The 19,890-nt window shown below is 38.5% G+C and overlaps 2 protein-coding genes and 3 non-coding genes across 6 annotated transcripts; all 5 read left to right on the top strand.

The window, feature by feature from the left end:
• Positions 1-1,593: 1,593 nt before the first annotated feature.
• Positions 1,594-1,665, top strand: trnap-agg (transfer RNA proline (anticodon AGG)). The gene has a single exon. It is a non-coding gene; the product is annotated as a tRNA-Pro (tRNA).
• Positions 1,666-4,417: 2,752 nt separating this feature from the next.
• On the top strand, positions 4,418-4,491 carry trnai-aau (transfer RNA isoleucine (anticodon AAU)). Its single transcript has one exon. It is a non-coding gene; the product is annotated as a tRNA-Ile (tRNA).
• A 2,811-nt stretch (positions 4,492-7,302) lies between these two features.
• On the top strand, positions 7,303-7,374 carry trnag-ucc (transfer RNA glycine (anticodon UCC)). The gene has a single exon. It is a non-coding gene; the product is annotated as a tRNA-Gly (tRNA).
• Positions 7,375-9,107: 1,733 nt separating this feature from the next.
• kncn (kinocilin) lies at positions 9,108-13,382 on the top strand. Of its 2 annotated transcripts, none has more exons than XM_010766339.1 (5): positions 9,108-9,420; positions 11,214-11,282; positions 11,394-11,462; positions 12,014-12,107; positions 13,201-13,382. In XM_010766339.1, exons 1-5 carry the CDS (start codon positions 9,273-9,275, stop codon positions 13,271-13,273), a joined length of 453 nt encoding a protein of 150 aa, XP_010764641.1. In that variant the 5' UTR covers positions 9,108-9,272; the 3' UTR covers positions 13,274-13,382. The 2 variants fall into 2 exon arrangements, with proteins under 2 accessions (XP_010764641.1, XP_010764639.1); XM_010766337.1 differs by having other exon boundaries at positions 9,108-9,426.
• Positions 13,383-15,002: 1,620 nt separating this feature from the next.
• On the top strand, positions 15,003-18,845 carry tmem275a (transmembrane protein 275a). Its single transcript, XM_010766336.1, has 2 exons — positions 15,003-15,493; positions 16,381-18,845. The coding sequence occupies exon 2, from the start codon at positions 16,481-16,483 to the stop codon at positions 17,099-17,101; it is 621 nt and encodes a 206-aa protein (XP_010764638.1). The 5' UTR covers positions 15,003-15,493; positions 16,381-16,480; the 3' UTR covers positions 17,102-18,845.
• Positions 18,846-19,890: the final 1,045 nt, after the last annotated feature.

Here is a 19,890-nt window from a genome sequence, read left to right as displayed (position 1 = left end):
CAGCTTCAAAGGGGTCCAGCTTGATTCCGATGACAGACCCAGCTTTCCTGATCAGTTTATTGATTCTGCTGTTGTCACCGGCTCTGATGCTGCCCCCCTAGCAGACCGGAGCAAAGAAGAGTGCACTGGCCACAACAGACTGGTAGAAGATCTCCAGCATCTTGCTGCACACGTTGAAGGATCTCAGCTTCCTCAGAAAATAGAGTCTGCTCATCCCCTTCTTGTACACAGCGTCAGTGTTGCTCCTCCAGTTCAGTCCATTGCCTAAGTGCACTCCCAGGTACTTGTAGTCCTCCACAACAGCCACATCCTCTACAACAGAAGCGCTCCAACCCACTGCGTCAACTGTTTTTAGGTAATTTGATTACTAGCTATTTTGCTAGGGATCTTGCAACATTAAAGCATTATCAAAGGCATGTCCTTCATTGGGTAATTCTGTGACAGAATCTAAAACTTTGATAACTTTATGTTATGATTTCATTATCCATATTCTTAAACAATAATGTGTTGATAGAACAAAATTGACACACAGGAAATCTGGAGTAAGGTAGCAGGCCTATTATTCCCAATACTATACATTGTTATACAATAGGAATCTATGAGCTGGCGACTAGACTATTACCAAAAGTTGAGGAAGCTACCATGTAAAGTCTGCTGTGTTCTCTACCTAATGGGAATTTGGGGGTATTGACTGTACATAAAATATGCAAAGAGAGTGGTAGGCAGAGGTGGGGGAAGAAACCCAGCAGCAGTCTCTGCCCTGTGGCCCTCAAACAGGTAAGGTAGGTACAGGTACAGCCATAGGTACAGCCATAGGCCATAACACAATCATAGGCTACATTATGACGCGTGGTCTTTAGTAAGCCTATGCTAGTTAGCTGATGCTCAACTCAAATTAGTGTCTATTTAGTGTGTAATAAGTACAGACGGTATATATAACGCAAGTAATTTCAGTTAAGTATAATATCTCACCAGTAGGCTTAACTTTTAAACTTGTATCCCTATAAATACAGCTAGTGCAGAATCCAGTCTAACCTGCAGTCAACTGTTCCAAACACACAGCAAGGTGCAAGTTACGTTAGCCACTAACAGCCGCGCCTACTTGTTGTTTGTGTTAATGGATCAAACTAATGATGTCGATTCAGGTCTGTAGTATTTCTCATAGCAAATAGCATTTTTTCTTACCATTAGCCAACAATAAATAGTTTAAATATGTTCATGTTTTTCTTACTAACTTTACAAGTCTTACTATTGCTAGCTAGCAAACATGTCAGGCTAATATTTAGCTACGCTATCTGCAGTTAGGTCTCCACTAGTTTCGGGAAGTGCCAATTTAACTTTGACATAAAATGTCTAAACATGTTTTTTAGCAAATGTAAGACAATCAAATATAAAACAGAAATAATGGCCCTTGTGGAAACAATGTATCTGCTCGTGGTTTATGTTACGGGACTTTACATTTTGTACTGTCTGTATTCGTGCGTACTAACAAAATATGACGACTTTTTCTGCAAAAATAAAATCTAAAATAAATGTCCAAGGATCATGCCTTTGCGATCTTTGTCTATTCTTATTACTCACGATATCGTCGTCGGTTCGTTGGTCTAGGGGTATGATTCTCGCTTAGGGTGCGAGAGGTCCCGGGTTCAAATCCCGGACGAGCCCTTCTTTTTTTATGCTGGCGGCATTTCACATATTCGACATACAGCTCTGAAAATAATTAAAAGACCACTCTCATTCTCATTCGCTAAATGTATGTTAGCCATTATATACCAGTGAAAGCGAGCTTTGGCTTGGGCGCGTTCTCACTACACACAACACGGAACCAAATTTTGTCTTATGATGTTAGCATAAGCACACATATTGTATAAATAAGCATGTAAACACAGTGGACCTCACCTCCCCGGGAAGATTTTTTTTTAAATATTGAAGTTAAAAGCATCAATCTGGTGCACTTTGAGAGCAACATTAAGAGATCTATGGAAAGGGAAAGCTCTCTCATTACAGGGAAAGATTACATTAATTAATGCACTTGTGATTCCACAGTTTGTTTATCTCTTGATTTCACTTCCCTCCCCAGAGGCATCTTTTTTTTAAAGCTTTGAACAACGAATGTTTAAGTTCATCTGGAATAATAAGCCGGACAAGATAAAAAGGCAATACATATATAATACACTTGAAAATGGTGGACTAAACTTAAAAAAATTGGCAGCAATGAATTCATCCTTAAAAGCATCTTGGATTAATAAGATGTATCATAATAGCTGGAGAACAAGTCAGAATTTATTTTCAGGGCACTTATTTTTTGACTGTAAACTGTTTCCCTTTTTCCAATTAAAACCTCACCACTGTGAATGGTTATTCAAAGAAATATTAGTAGAAATCTCACCATTTGTTAGAGATGCATTGAAGGCTTGGTTGAGTTTCCAGTATTACCCCCCAGATACACCAGAAGAAATCCAAAATCAATTAATATGGTTGAACTCAGAAGTTTTAATAGATGGAAAACCACTATTATGGGAAAGTCTCCTGAGAAAAGGAATTATTTTCCTGAATGATTTACTAGATAGCTCAGGTAATTTAAATCAGTGTTTTCGCTGTATGTATGGTCAGATATGTGATTTCCTTCACTTTAACCAGCTGCTTTCAGCTATTCCAACTAACTGGAAACGTAAATTAAAAAAAGATGGAAACCGGCAACAGGTCTGTACACCTCAATATACAGTTGATGAATACAATTATTTTTCTGGCAAAAATACTTATTTTTAAAGCTCAATGAAGGGGAAATCTGAATTTAAGGTGTGTGAAAAGTAGATTAAAAACACAATTTATTTTGGAAAGGATGATTGCCACAAAGAATCAAAGGATGGCTCAACACACCATGAAATGGGAAACAATCAGCTCTAGCGAAGAGTGGGATNNNNGTTGTGTGTGCTTATGCACCCAACAGCAGTTCAGAGTATACAGCCTTCTTGGAGACCCTGGAAAGAGTCCTGTATGGGGCTCCTGAAGGGGACTCTTTAATCTTGCTGGGAGACTTGAACGCACATGTGGGCAATGATGGAGACACTTGGAGGGGATTGATTGGGAGGAACGGCCCCCCTGATCTGAACCGGAGTNAAGGGGAAATCTGAATTTAAGGTGTGTGAAAAGTAGATTAAAAACACAATTTATTTTGGAAAGGATGATTGCCACAAAGAATCAAAGGATGGCTCAACACACCATGAAATGGGAAACAATCAGCTCTAGCGAAGAGTGGGATAAAAAGGAATAATAAATGCTTTTGATGATATTGGACTGTCAACCTATTTTTTTGTTTTGTTTATGAAATGTTGAAGTGACTTTTATTATTTTATTTTTATTTATTTTTCTGTTTTTTTGTTGTTGTTTGAGATAAGAATGTCTCTTTTTGTTATTGTAATGTCCATGTTTTGTGTCTGTAGCCTGTACAATAACAACAACAAAAATCTGCGGATACATCTCTCAACACCCATATGAAACAGAACTTTAAACAGATTTTATTTTTCTTATACTAATCACTCCCCTTTTAAACTGTATTCTTGTTTTACTGTCATATAGTATTTCATACCTGTTTTTCATTTATCCTCTCTGGCTGTCCATCTCATAATGTTCACATAGAAACTAGCTCTCAATAGGAATATCATTCAGAAGAATTATAATTTCATGCAAAAATCTGTCACAAAAAGAGGTTGCACATTTAAATGCAGGTGTTGTTATGGCAACGTCAGTGGCCAAACAGCTACATTTACTGCTGCAAATATGTTCAAACATGCTGTCGACAAGTAAAGCAGTGGCAAATATGCCTTATGTCGCTTAATGGGTCGGGCCGGCTCTGGTTGAAACCATAGACTTTATAAGTTGAAGCACACCACAAAGACACGTTGTAAGTAGTTAATACAATTAAAAAATTAAACACATACAGGTTGTAAAACCAGAGAAACTGATAATTTTGCAGTGGTCTCTGAATGTATTCCAGAGCTGTATCTATAAATTGGGAAGTGAAATGCTTTGTTGCCAGTGACACCGTCTTGTATTTTTTACAAACAGTTATTCTCACAGATATTAATTCCTGTATTTATTTATTATACCTACCCCATCATTTTTGCTTCAATATATAGAAGCTTTACCAATCGGCGGGATGACGGAAGTTAACTGAGACGCTGCTTTGTATATTAGGTCTATTTTTATACATATAAATACAAGTAAAATTAATAAGATCGACCCCAACGTGATTTTGAACACGCAACTTCCTGAGCTGGCGTCGGACACACTACTGTTGCGCCACGAGTTCCGATCAAAAATCGTATCACTGCATAGATTCTAAATAAACGTTGATAGGTGTCATAGTATTTTGTCTGATGTTGTATGAAATGGTTACTGTACCCATATAATGCATGGCCGGTTAGCTCAGTTGGTTAGAGCGTCGTGCTAATAACGCGAAGGTCGCGGGTTCGATACCCGTACTGGCCACAGATTTTTGCATAAAAATATTCATACCCACGGAAGTAAATATATGAAGAATTAAACAAATGCATAAATATATATTAAGATAAATAGGAAATAAATAATAATAAATAAATAATAGGTACATATATGAGGACAAATTAATACATTAATGTATAAATAAATACAAGTTGAAAATAAAACCGAATACGTTCACTTACATTTATCTATTTAAATTTACGTCAATTTCCGTCCTCCATACTTGATTACAGTACAGTCATTTTCGTTTTATCAAGGTATATATTTTAGTGGGAATGCTGACACAGCATTCCAACTATCTGTTATGCTACGCACAAAATTCTTTATTATTCTGCCGGGTTATTTTGCACCACTTCGCCTCCCACATTGAACATCGCAGAAGCTCCGTTCAAACATCAAAACGTTCTGCTCGGTCGGGAATCGATGGCTATTACTTTTATCATTCATAACTTTCATAATTCCAGAGATATATCCCATATTATAAAACGGACAAGTCAAAACAAGCAATCTGATTGGTTCTTAGCCTTAGCTTCGCGTCGGGCCGAACCACGCCCCTTAGCTGTGATATAATGAGCATATACCACGGCCTGTCGTGAGCTATTGCTTAAATGTATCACATTTTTAACATGGAAGTCAATGAAGAAACTCTTCAGACTTGAACAATCTTCATGCAACTTCAACTGCTAACTGGTCCTTCATACTTTCACTCAGAAACCTCATTCCAACTTTAAAATGTTACACATCTTTCTGACATTATTCGTGTAACACAACTTTTAAATCTGATTCCTATCCTTTTAGAGCTTGATAAAGAGGCCTTCTTCAGATTTTAGAGTGCGTGATGTCACAGCTAGAGTGGAGGACAGATTTAAGTTTGCCTTCATATTTTCTTTTAAACCTGCCATAATTCCCAAACCCTAGAATTCCTTAGAAATAATTTTTCATGACAAACATAGGAAAACATCTTGTAGCTTGAAAGATAAAAAAGAATTAAGCAAAATAATTAAACAGAATGCCTCTTGAGGGCATGAACTGACAAAAACGTTCAACATGTCTCCATTAAAGCCCAATGTAAGTTCAGCCACATCTTCCCCCCATCACATCAGCCACACACCTTTAGTTAATCTACCAAAAAGGCCACATTATTAACCCGAAAGTACACAAAAAGTATACTTCAGATGCTCAAGTTCCTTGACATGCTTCACGCTTTGAAATTTCACCAATATTTGTTACGGTTCTTCAACAAAACGTTCACATGTAAGAGGTTTATCTCTCATTCAGAACAATGAAAATGCTCTCCTCTAACTGATTACTGCAAATCACCATGGAAACCTTTGATCTCTGGACATGTCGTTTGCTCAAATATAAACACCTGTGTCATGGAACACGATGATGTCATAACTCCAACTGACATGCTCAGAGCACCAGACTTCAGATAATNTCACGTGTGCTAAGAGTCCAGCCGTGAAGACATCTACGGGACAGTTTTGAGATTTCTTCAAATGTCGTTGCCATGGCAACACAATGCTCACCATGAAATACGGTTTTCTCATAACTTCAGTAAAAATGCTCCAAACGGCCCAAAACTTCACAGGTTTGGTAACGATGCAGCCATCAACGCATCTAAGCGTATTATGGGATGTCATCAAATGCCGTTGGCATGGCGACAGATCATTCGCCATCAAGTTAGTTCAAATATTCTGCTGCTTTTTCCAAGCCTTTTTACTTTCTTTTCTTCTCTTATCACACATTCAAGCCCCCAGTATTCATGTATCATTTCAATCTAAATGATTCACTTTCTTCTTACACATCACATTTCAGCATAGCAGTTTAGCGTCAGCTTTTCAGCATAAAGCATTCCCACTAGCAATTTCTTTCTAGCATTCTCAAGTTGCCTATGATATTTACATGTCTTTGTGTTTGCATGTTTTCTATCAATCTCACAGCTGTCTGCCACAGACTACACCGCCATCTGGTGGACTAAACTATAGCAACAAACATCCATTATTTAAAAATCCAAAGTTGTTTTTTTCTCGCATGTTTTCGTATTTTAATATAATAACAGTAATAAGCCCCCTATATGTTTTACTAAATGGAGATCATTACACTTGTTAAGAAGCAAACTAGCCTTATTCTATTTCTTGACATTACATTGAACATTTCGATTCACTATTTAAACCAAAGTTCAGACCTGATTTGCTTTTATATTATGTAGAAATTTGTATTTTATTTTGTAGTCTATACTTTTGCATCATTGTATGTGAGAAAGTAGATAGGAACATAACATAAGTATAAATAAATAAATGTATGAATAAATACGGAAATAAATGAATAAAATAATAAATAAATATTGGAAAAAAATACAGGAATAAATAAATACAAGAAAAAAATGCATAAATAAATATGGCAAAAAATGGATGTATAAATACAGGAATAAATAAATATAAGAAAAAAATGCATAAATAAATATGGCAATAAATGGATGTATAAATAAAAGTTGAGAATAAAACAGAACATACATTATTTTATATATTTAATGTATTTTTACATTTATGTTCACTTATTTGATTTCTGTGTCTGTTTGCTAATGAGGTGGGTGGTCCTAACTTCAGTCTGAAGCCTGATTGGTTAGAGGATTGTGATTTCTGGCAGATTGTGGTTTAATAGCTCTCCCTAGCTAACCTCGTTGATTCGTGTGCATGAAGCGTCCCTCGTTTTTGCAACCCAGCTCAGATTTAGTAGAATAACCAATTCGGCTGCAAACGGGAAAAAAATTCAGCGTTTCCCTTCAAATGTTGTCAAGCGTTGGTGGTATAGTGGTGAGCATAGCTGCCTTCCAAGCAGTTGACCCGGGTTCGATTCCCGGCCAACGCATGTTTTATTGTCACTGCTCTCACAGCATTTCTCCGTTGCTGATTAGTTTTTTTGCTGCTAAACATAACATGCGCTTATAGCTTATAACTATGTTTGTTATCCACAAGAAAACAGCCAAATTGTATTCAAATATAAATACATGTTATCTTTTTGGAGATTAAGGAGAATTTAGCAATCAAAAATGGTTTTCTTCATAATTTCAACGTATGACATGTTGCAACAATATCATCTGCTTTTCTTATGTATGTAAGTTGAATTTTTTATATATTTTAATAATTTGTTTATCAGAAGTTTGTTTGTATTTGTATTTCTAAATGATATGTCTTAGAGGCAACCTGAGACCCGTAAGCCTATACAGGGCACAGTGTCATTAACCTCAGAGATTAGATACATTTGTGTCATTTGCTAACATTTATTGCCTCACATGTAATGGCCCTGCACAGCCTCCCACACTAATAGCTCAAGCTTTGGTGATTTAGTGTGTTCATTATGTGAACGTTAGAGATGGTGTGCCACTTTAGCACCTGCAAGCAAGCTCTAAAAGTATTTCCTTCCCGGCCAATGTTATTGCATTTCCTTCACAATAATTCCTTGTGAGTACAAGGCAAAATATTTATTCTCAGTTGCCCAGAGAATCTTCTAGACCAAATTTGCTTTACGACGAGGATAACTTTTCCCTTCTTTAAGGTTTTGCATTTGCAAGACTTTTTGATGGACATTACCACTGCACTTTATCTTCTTCTTCTTCTTCTTCTTCTTCTTCTTCTTCTTCTTCTTCTTCTTCTTCTTCTTCTTCTTCTTCTTCTTCTTCTCTCTTCTTTACAAATCATATCTTCATTATTCCGTCACTCATCTCATATTTGCTATTTTTCTTGAAATACTGATGGTTTTACCTCTCACAAATGTAAATAAATATTAATCTTGGAAAAAAACATGTATTGGCCTCTTTACTTATTTTTCTGACATACAAAAAATATATATCCTTTGACAGTGTGTCGCTAGGAGGGTCACACAGGTAGGGCCTGCCTATGCCTCTCTCTCTCTCTCTCTCTCTGTCTCTCTCTCACACACACACACACACACACACACACACACACACACACACACACACACACACACACACACACACACACACACAGCTGCATCGATTGATAATAATAGAAGTCGACATAGACTTGCTGAACAGGAAATGTGTCACGGTTTCTCCTCTCTCCCCACTTAGTTCATTTGTTTTCCTATTCACCGGTGTTAATCCTCCTTACCCTCTTTTTCCCTCTGTTGCCATGGATATGCTATTCCTATGGCAACTGCAGGCCTTTCTGCGTGGCCTCGGGCCCCCACCGTAGAGGACTCTCCGAACCTTTCATTACACATTCCCTTCAAGCTTGCAGACACATCTCAAAAGTAGCACATACTCTAACTCTCTCTCTCTAACTGTTGCCCTTTCTTTTTCCTCCATCCCCCCTTCTCTGTTTGTGTCCCTGCCCTTGAACTCACACCACTGTGTCATACGCTTAAGTCCTGGATGCTCTGTCATGCTCAATACATACCACACAGCTGTTTTAGTGTATTTATATTTCCTAAATTACTCTCCAGGCATCCAGTGATACTAGATGCCGGTGCTGGTAGGAAGAGCGCTGTGATCAGATTTGTATCGCACGTATCGCTTTCATGTAAAAGTCAGAGACCCAAGCGTTCTAATTTTCAGTGGCAATGGAAACCAGAGCCCCATCTTTAAAGATGCATGAGACGTCTTGATCCACGGAGAATAGGGATGGAGGCTCTGTCAGAGAAAGTATTCCTGTGTCAGAGAGTGAAAGTGAGGAAGAGGAAAGGTTTCCACTGATGATAGTGAAGTTGCCAGTGGCAGTGAGGGCCCTGAGGCCTCCGCCTGCCGAATGAACCCCGTCAGCGTCGGGGAGTACCACGGGCTGCGGGTGGGCTCGTCCCTGCTCGGCATCGTGGCGGGCTGCATCATCATCGGGGTGTCCAGGGAGTGTGACGCCGATGCTGTAGGAGGGATCTTCCTGGGAGCGGGAGGCCTCGGTGAGTGTGTGTGAAACTTTCTAACTACTGACCCAGTTTTAGAAAAGCTATTTACAGTACCGTAGTTACTTATTGTTTGTCTTCATGCTTTTTGCCTTGAGCCACAAAACCCATTGATTATTTCTATAGTGTCACAGGATATCGATGGAAGATTTTTTAATGTTAACAACTTAAAACATACATTCTTTGATCACCTTAATACTTCATGACTTTTTCCAAATTTTTCCAAGACTGGCTTCTCCAAAGGATATTGACTCTATGACATGTTTTTAGACACCGCTATAGAAAAATGTTGGATAACTTTTTATTTATTTTTTTGGCAGGATATTTTATGCTGCGTTACCTCTTTAAAATTAGTCAAGTTGAATACCATTTTGCCCAAAATGTGATAACTGAGCCCTAACATCAAGTTACTATACCAGGTAGGACAAAGCTTCAACACTAATTAGACGAATCAATCAGTCGATGCAAATGTTATAGATAAATCAATACAAATATACGGCAGGTTAATAGATAATAAAAATGTAGTTGTAGTCCTAATAAAGGAGAACCTACACTACTTGCATTTCTTTATAGATAAAGTACCAGAAAATATTCAAGTTGTGTAAAAAGGAAATACCAGTTAGCTACTGTTTTAGATGTTGTGTTTTAATTAGGTCATAAGACGATAAATATAATTTGGAATGATCATTATTCTTTTTACATACAGTACACAGCAGTGGAATCTGGGAGAATCCAAATAATGAGGCAGTAAAACATGAATTACATTTTTTGAGGTGGACAGTTAATATCCAACATGTAAAATGAGGAATGAACAATTTTTTTTAAAATCCCAAATTAAAGTGAGAGCATGTGGCCTGTGACATTTTTCCTTCGCCATCCTTGAAAAACACACCATGTGATCACTTGATACATCAGTGTAACTGGAAGCGACTGACAGCCTGAGGAGTTTCACTGCCAAGATGGAGAAGTGAGAAAGAGAAAGAAGCAAAGGCCAGGGCTTTTGATCCGAGGACGACAACATTAGCATGCATTGTTAATGGTAAACGTGTTCTCGCTGATGATTTGATCAGCTCTCAATAATTAATTTGTGTTACTCATGTGCACAAATAATTGGCAAATCAAAACTGTAGACAGCAGCTTGACCGAGACATTCACTATAGCAGCTCTCGTGCAGCTAAGTAGCATCTAATGATGTGTTTTGGGGCTTATGTGCCTTGATGCCTCCTCCGACACATAGGCTGACTAATGAGTATGAACAGAGTGTTCTTGGCAGATTTTTTTCTCTCCTTCTGCAGTTTCATGACATTTTAAGCACATGCATGCATCACAGCCACCCCCAGGACCTGCCAGTGTTTAATGTCAGCTCTTGTGCTTATAAGGGAAATCAATAACTGTGTGGAATTGGAGCACAGTGCCACAGAGAGGCACACAAGCCCTGTGGTTCAGACATCAATTTATACTTTGAGTGTAACATCAAAAAACATCACACACTGTATCTGGTATAAAATAATCTGAAGGCTGTTTCATCATCGTCTTATTGCCGGTCGTGATTTAAATGAGCATGGGAGTGTGTCTATCTTTTGGTGTGGCTCACATGCAATATATGGCCATTGTGCAAATGCAATTAGCAGACTGATTAGTATTCTACACTCCTAGTTAGTTTCAGGCCACTAAAGTACAAATGCAGGTCAAAGAAAAACGAAAGATTATATTCACACTAGTATCGTTCCTACTTCTTAAACCAATAGTGATAATGACACTATATTAGTTTTATGCTATCTGCTTTCCAGGCCTGCTCATAGCAATCTACCCCTTCATTAAAGCCTGGCTGAACATCAACAATATTCTTCCATCCTTTGGTAAGTTGTTAAATATTTGTATTCATTGTTTGAACCCTCAATATGTATATTCTTTTATCAGTATTTAAAGTCAAATGTTATTTTGTCCCTGAATATGTCTTCACTTCACAGGAAACTTCAGAGTGCACCCCACTGCCAATGTCGCTCCCGATCAACTTGTAGAGACAATAAGAAGAGAAGGTGAGCGAGCCTTCATGGTTTTCTTTCCTTAGTGTTTCAACAGAAGGATAGAGAATTTGCCTATTAATTGTTTACGTCTTCATAGTGAGCCATTTAGTTCATGGTCGTTTATTCGTTGATAGCAAATCCGACACCTGTCCGCTCACTGGAGAGTTAACACCAGTGAGAGGTGTTGTGTCTGCTGCAGAGCATCAGTCATCTCTCTGGGGGCCGTTAAAGTAAAAAAACAAGCATGTTTTCTTCTTTCATAACTGCTTTTGCTTGGCCTAGATGGAAAGCATTATGAGATCAAGGACATATGTGATAGAAAAGCCCTTTTGCTAAGGGAATCGCATTAAAGTTACACCTGTTGAACATGTTCATATGAATGTCAGTTTATCAAAATATATTACTAGTGGTTTCTCCCAATGTTTTTCTGCATATAGTTCAATTAAAAAAGATTCATTATTTTAAGTGGTGAAGTCGTGTAGATATTGATACAGCCTGGTGAAACTGGAAATATGATTCTGAATTTAACTACGTGTTGATCTGCTCTCCTTTGCTCTCGGCAGGGACTCAGAGTCAACTCAACCTGGAGCGCTCCAAGAGTCGAATGGGAACCTTTTTGGAGGGCGGACCGATGGCTGAGGCCAACCCAGATGAAGGGTAAGAGTCCAACATAATATCTCTTCATGTAGATTCATTTTCAAATACAAATGCAGATGCTAATTAGCAAATATTTTATGAGACAAGTTTTATTTCAAGAAAACTTGTAATTAAAAAACGCCTGAGTATCTCAAGAGCACCTTACTTTTTTTTTTACATTTCTTCAAATTTGGTAGTCAAAGTGAAGATCAGTATGAACCCTACACATACATTATTAGCCATAAGAATTCACACTCAAATCATGATCATTTCATACACATGTCTAATAGGATAAAGTTGTATTCTGCTACTTCACTGGTTTATTGGGTCACACAACTACAAAGCAGTTCATTTGAAAATAAAAGGTCATGAGGTCCTGAAACTAACAGATTAATTACTTAATAAAAGCACATGGTGTTAATTAGGTCATGCTTCATGATGAACTATATGTCATCTCTATAATTGTGTATGTGCTTCAGTTAGGTATTTTATTACCATAGCAAAATGTTTGAAAAAAAAGCCATCACAAACTCTTACATAAGACATGTGCTTTTCTGTTGCCTTAAAGACTGTTTAGAGGAGATAAGGGGATGTTCAAATTTAGCATATTGTATAATTTTGGTTAACTAGGGCCACCTTTATTGCAATGCCAATGTTATCTTACTGGTAGCATCATATTCAGGTATGATCCAAAGAAGTCATACCTTGTTTGGAAAATTATGAATGATAGACTGAAATAACTGAATTCCCCGGGCGCTGTACAATAGCTGCCCACTGCTCCTGTAGTACTAGACTCCTGGTACTAGGATGGGTTAAATGCAGAGGCCACATTTCACTGTGTGTGCTGTGTTCTGCCTGTGTGACCATTAAAGAGGGGTTTCATCCCTCCCAATTCTAATGTTGTTTAAATAAAATATCATGCTTACTGAGCAATACTTGGAAAAAATTTGATTTAAACTAATCACTGACGTTAATTTTAATACATTGTGCACATATCAATACACTCATTATGCAGTACAGTTCATTTAAGAGTAGTTTTATTAGTATTATTAGTATTTGTGTAGCTGATTCAGGGGATGACCGTAATTGAAGCAAATGCTCTGGTGTGTTTCAGGACTTCAGACCTGCCAGACGTCTTATCTAGACGGAAACTTAAGCAGCCTACTGGAGACCAAGACCTGCCATGACGTCAACATATGCCCAACCTTGCTAAACCTTCTTTCTTAGGTTTCTTTAAAAGAAGATGATCTCTTGTAGACCTCTTATCTCCTAAACTTGCTCGCTTGTCGAGATTGTTTTTATGACCTAATAAACGTCTCCCAAGATTATATCGTTTTTGTTTGAAAAACTATTTCAGAACTTCCTTCCAATGAGTGAAGCAAATACACACAGTCATTTTAATTGCTTGCAGCTCATATCATCATGTCACAATGTTCTCAATATCCATCAATTATGATTACAGTCATTATGTGACAATCAAAATCAGCTCAATTCCCCTGCCTTTATTTGTTACAGGCCACATACAGTACAAACATAAAGCAAATTGGAATACATGTGTACAGGTAGACACAACAACTACACAGTGAGCAGTACCCCCGCAGCGAAACATAATACATTGATATTCAGGACAGCAGAGGCAGAATGGCTGCTGCATTGCAAGTGGCGTGGGGAAGAACGCTGCGCTCTGACAAAAACTGTGGCGTGCTGTGAGGCTGAATAATGTCGGCAACAGCAGCCGAGGAGTCTGCAGTGCCTTGATGACAAGCAGCAGTTTGATTGTCAGGCTTCAAATCACACTGTGTGAGGATTAGCAATGGAGCGACGTATAACAAACATTTAATTGCTAATGAATGTGATTGACAATTAAAACTCAACTTATAATTGGGAAATTAAAACTTGAGAATGAAAATGGAAACCAGCCTTTCCCATTTTTCTCGCATTGAAATCAGACTTGGAACCATTTAAAGGGTCAATTCACACAAATCTAGCCACACAGTGGTGGAAGGTAACTAAATACATGTATTTTAGTACTTTACTTGTGATACATCTACTTTGCACTTTCTACTCTCCACTACATTTCAGTGGGAAGTATTGTAGCTTTATCTCCAGTTCAATGATTTGAAAGGTGTAGTTGCTTTACAAACTAGGATTTTTTGCACAATATATTTTTCATGATTCCAGCTCAAAGTTTTGCTGCTTTGTCATTTCATATTTGAATTTGTTTTTATAGTTTTTGAGGTTTGAACTGTTAATATATCACATTGGGCCGCTCTTTATACTTAAGATAGCATGTTTTGCTATGTTTACAAATCAAACAATCTATCAGTCAATAAGTATAGAACAGTATCAGCAGGTTATTGAATAATGATTAACATTATGAGTTTGTTTGAATAAAATACTCAAATGCATGACTTTAACATGTATTCAAGTATTTTCTACCGTGAGTATCAGTGACTTAAGCACGTCTATTGCACAATGCACCACAATACACTAGACTTAATGGAATTTCAAAGGTTAGGATGCAAATGAGTGACCATTTAAGAATGACTTACAATCATTTATAACACTGCACACTTGTGTTGGCTTATTTATTTATTAATGACATGATTTCACATTGTGTGTTCCTTGAGAAATTAGCAACAAGTAGCCTACATAAAGGTGAGCTCGTGAGATACAGGCAAGATGCAACAGCCTTCATCACAGACACACACACGCACACGCACACGCGCACACACACACACACACACACACACACACACACACACACACACACACACACACACACACACACACACACACACACACACACACACACACACACACACACACACACACACACACACACACACACACACACACACACAGGAGTTGAACACTAAAGGATGGATGGTTAAGGAGGAGTCTGGGAGTCGCATCCAGAGGTCCATGGTGGAGAGAAGATGCTCTGCACGGCGGATCATCACATATATGTAAAAATGAAATATGACGACTCAACCCCGGCTACCGGAGAGATGCCTCGCATATTTTAGCGGTTTCCCTCCATTTCCGTTGCGGGGTGACCTGTCAGATGCTACGTGCGTCTCGGTTCACACCGGGAGCAGCGCACCGTGTTGCGTCTGTGTGTCTCAGTCAGAAGAAATGCCATCTCACATAATTGATCTTTCCTCTCCTCTGCTCGGATTTTATATTCCACATCAGCTCGGATCGCTTCGCTCTTGTGATTGAATGGCTGTCATGACTTGTGCCCTCAGGACTGTGACGCTACGAAATCAGGAAGAAAACCCCTCGTTTGGTTTTTATGCGTCCTTTCAACCTCTCTGTATTTTCACCTGGTAATTAGACCTGGGATCTCCGTGGTAATCTACTGATCAAACAATGGGAAGACCTTCAGTATATCGACATAAAGGGTAAGTTGATTTTTCATGGGTTAATCTTTACAGGAATGCATCACATCAGTTCAGCAGGCTAAGCGTTTACACGTTTTCTTTGCAAATCATAGTTTCTTATTAAACGTAGGCCTAATGTTTGTAATATATTCAGGGTATTATATTTACTGATTAACAACAATGATTTCCTTTCCCCACATCCCCTCTCCTCATGTGCAGTGAATGCTCTTGAATGGATGCATGCTGGAATGAAAGGGCTGATTTGATTGCAACTAAATACTGAAATGCCATTCACATAGTGGCCTAGCTGGCAGGAATGATGCAGCTGCAGTGCCATTACACACATTTCACTCCACGAAACAAGATAAGATAAATAGCAATTCTCATCAGGCATGATATTTTATTAAGCAACACTTGTGACTTTTTTATAAAGGATGAAAAGTCAGGGTGCATCTAATTTACACTGTGTGATGATTAAGTATCAATATAGTCAAATTCTCCATCGAAAAAACCCATCATTACCTCTTTTATAATCATTGTTTGATTCAATGTTTTTTTATCTAAGTCACATGACATGTACTTTTCTTATCTATTGTTTAACATAGAATTTGAGCCAAAAAGCATAGTCTTAATTCAATGTACAGTTCAAAAGGCTTCTGCTGTAAGAGATTACAGTTTTACTGTAAGAGCCAACTTTAACTGTATCAAATAATGCTCATTGTTTTACAGATATATATCATGACATGTGTAATTGATAGGAATACCAGAGTGATGCTTGTGTGTAGCTGTCCAGTACAACTTGTGCACAGAACAAGAGTTGTCAAATATGTGTGTAACCACAGAGCTTATTTACTTTCAAAGAAAGTACCTAAAAAAGCCTAACAGCTGCCATTTCTTGTTATTTACAGACACAGATGTTTTCCTGGCTGTGAATTGATTTAAACTTTGCCATGGGGAAGACACTGGACTGAGATTTGACACCACAGTGGAAGAGACAGAGGTGAAGACATGGTCATCACTGACAGAAACACTGGTACCCCTGTCCCTAAAAAAGAGCTGCAGAAAAAGACGAGGAGGAAGTCTCGCCCTCATGGCCTGCCCTCCCCGGCCCTCTGCTGCGCCTGCGGCCTGTGCATCATGCTGGCTGGACTCAACATCACCCTGGTGGGAGCGTTCGCTTTCAGCACCCTGGTGCCTTCTGCCAATCCCCCAATCATCATCGGACCTATCCTGCTGCTGGTGGCCTTCTCCTTTTTCGGGGCCTGTTGCGTGTGCAGCCGCCTCCCCCCTCCAAACAGCTCACGGAGGTCTAAGGTGGGCGGCAGGGGTGGAGGGCTGATGGGACATGGAGGGTTGGCTGGTGGTGCAGCGTTTGAAATAGAGACCAGTGAGCACACTCTGCAGGACACCACAGCTGTGCAGCTCAGCCCCACATCCTCCCGTGGATCATCCCAGGTATCCAGCCCAGAAAAGGTAGCTCCTGACGCGGCCCTACCAAGTCCCTGCACGCTCTTCACCATGGAGACCAACGGCTCTTCTTCTGCGTTTGGCACCGCAGTGTACTCAGCCTCCACAGCAGGAGGAGGGGAGGTGAGGCTCAACCTGCCACGTGAAGAAGCCGTCGCCTAGCAGAGCAGAAACTCTTCCAAGGCCGGAGTGCTGCCAGTGTAAATATCCTTCTGGGCCGAGGGCTTGCTGAGTGTGATTGTGTCCTTTAGTTGACGTGGTGCCATATTTCTGGTTGTGAACAGTATGCTTTTGAATTTCTTGCTGTGCTGCCAACTGGTAATTAGCATGCAACGTTAATGAAACATCCAAGTGTTTGTGGGTCATAGGTGTTGGAATTCAAATTCCTCCCTCTATTGTTTTTTTTTTGTAACTTCCTACAGGTCTTTGCTTTTAATGTTGGGCATTATGAACAGTTTTCATGTAGTAATCAAACGAAAAGGGTCTTAAACCATAAGTATTTATCTCTCACTGCTACTCTGGTTTGTGAAATACTCACCTGTCAGCAGTGATTTCAGAGGGCTTGAAGGAATAATATGATTGTTTATTTGTTATGAAGACTTAAAGATCAGATGAGAAAGGTCAACAGTGAAATGTATAGGTTCATTTGTTTTGACATTTGGCATTTTGTGTGCTGTTCTCACTGCTGAACTTGTTTTGGGGGCATAATGTATTATAGGTCACAGGGGTCCCAAAGCAATATCCTCTCACCTGAGATTAAATCCTTTGCCGTTCTCTTTACAACTACTACTAGTACTCTAAAGCCAATGTATTTGTGATAAACCACAGTGCATATATAGAGTAACAGTATACTAACATGTACTGTGTAAAATGTTGAATCATGGAAGCGTTATTCTTGCAGTTTGACAACTGGTCACCACCACAACATCAACACTGTGAATATTGTGTTTCCTAATATATTTATTTTCAATTTCACATGTACATTTTCATTGAAGGTAGTGTAGTTTCCACTATTTTAAGGTTACACTCATCATAGTATTTTAATTAATTTATAGTATTCACCGTGAGGCAAAGACATGTGTCATAATAATGATTTTGGTCATTATGGATTTGAATTAACTGCTGCTCGGGACTCCACCGAGGAATGTATTACACATGTGAACATGTGAATTCCACAGTATTGAATCCTTATATTTCATGTCTTACATGACATCCTCTTACTTTATATTTAACAGAAGTTAACCCCAACTGGACCTACAAACAAATAGGCAAGCACAGAAGTCTGACAGAGTTTAGATAATGAGATTGCATAAAATAAAATATGTTTCCCATCACTGTGATGTCTTCTTGACAAGAGACATTCGAACCCTGATTTCCTTTGAAAGGAACGTTGCCTTAGACTGAGACATCAGGAACTAATGAGGGCTATAACAAAGTGCACAATAGCATTTCTCTCCAGAAAGCCTTTGTTGGGCTCTGGATTTCTATTCCATATTGTTAGGAATACAATACATTTCTCTTTTATTGTGGGAACAACAAATGCATGCCAATGGCTTTAATTTTCACAGCAGAGATGTATAGGAAGTAGCAGGAGAGTGAACACCTGCATCAAGTGGCCAGAGCATTCCCGTAAACAGTGTTGACCTTCTTTTGTGACACAGCTCCTCAGAAGAACCCTTTTCTCTGTCAAATCTCTCTCTCTTGTGCTGAGCTCATTGTTTGCATGTTGAGAGGAAGAGATTCATGGAAATGCAAACATCCTTTTGTGAACTATTGGTGTTTTGTGTGTATTTTTATTTGTGTAACGCTTCTACAAAAAACTGGAAAATGTTAAAAAGATATAATATTTTTGTGAAGATTATAATTTGATGATGATCCAAATGTGAATCCTACAAAAATATATGAATAAAAAAGTCTCTTTCCAACCTGGGGTTGCTAATTATCATTGTGTGGCATGACACTGTGTTCCTGCTACACAGCATCAGTGTCACCATGAAGGGATATAAATATAAATGAGCATCTGGATTTGTTATATGTTCCCATTTCAAACAAGTTTTAGTGTTATATTGTGGGACATACAGCCATTTTTTGGGGCACAATCTTTGTCACACGGATTATTTGTTCCAAGAGGCAATTTCTAAAGATTATTTAACAGCATTGTGTGGGAAAGCAGAGAGACATGACGCACACATGATTCTCCAGAAAGAAGTTACAAAACAGATGAAAGCTTTATGTTTCAGTTTATCTTTGACAAACATGCCTCCTGTTCACCAAATCAAGGCTCCTCCGATTTCACATCCAGGGCTATGGATATTTTCATTATTGATAGCCGATTATTCAAATTGAAGGCAAGTTTGTTTATATAGCACTTTTCAACACAAGGCAATTCAAAGTGCTTTACAAAAAATGAAAGACATTAAGATGTGTTTAACAGTCAAAAGAAAAAAGAATATTCAATTTACAATGTTATACAACGACTTGAACTTAAAAGCACTATTGCTTGTGAAATTATTTAATTAATTAATCTTTTATCAACATTTTTCACTGATTTTCTGTCAATTGATTAATTAAACCACAGTTTCTTCTGTGAAAATCTAAGGCTAGCTGGTTTAAAAAAAATTCTAAGTGCAATAGCAATGCTCCATATTCTTCAACACATCACATTTAGATGTTCTTAGGTAAATAATTGAAAGGTCCCATGTCATGCTTTTCCGGTTATTACCCGTCCCCTTGTGTGTTATGTAGCTTTTTATGCATGTCAACGGTCTGCAGAGTCAGAAACCCTCAAAGTACACCCTGTAGCGAGTAAATCTCTAACACAGAAAAGACCTGTCTGCTGCCCCAGAACGCCTCGTTGGAGATTTGGTCTAAGTGACGTAACTACGGAGCCCTGGAGGGTTCATAGAGAGAGAAACAAATAAAACGAGGCCACATTTTATTAATTCGTGCGC

Source organism: Notothenia coriiceps, unplaced genomic scaffold, assembly GCF_000735185.1.
Source record: "Notothenia coriiceps isolate Sejong01 unplaced genomic scaffold, NC01 NC01_scaffold00003305, whole genome shotgun sequence".
Taxonomy (NCBI): Eukaryota; Metazoa; Chordata; class Actinopteri; order Perciformes; family Nototheniidae; genus Notothenia; species Notothenia coriiceps.
Note: the sequence above shows the minus strand (reverse complement) of the source record. Positions and strands in the feature narration are given on the sequence as shown.

Bases quoted from the DNA above. Each gene is read 5' to 3' on its own strand.
- tmem275a (XM_010766336.1), top strand. From the start codon at position 16,481: ATGGTCATCACTGACAGAAACACTGGTACCCCTGTCCCTAAAAAAGAG.
- kncn (XM_010766337.1), top strand. From the start codon at position 9,273: ATGAACCCCGTCAGCGTCGGGGAGTACCACGGGCTGCGGGTGGGCTCG. The intron at 11,463-12,013 runs GTGAGCGAGCCT...TGCTCTCGGCAG, and splicing joins AGAGACAATAAGAAGAGAAG to GGACTCAGAGTCAACTCAAC. The intron at 12,108-13,200 runs GTAAGAGTCCAA...GGTGTGTTTCAG, and splicing joins GAGGCCAACCCAGATGAAGG to GACTTCAGACCTGCCAGACG.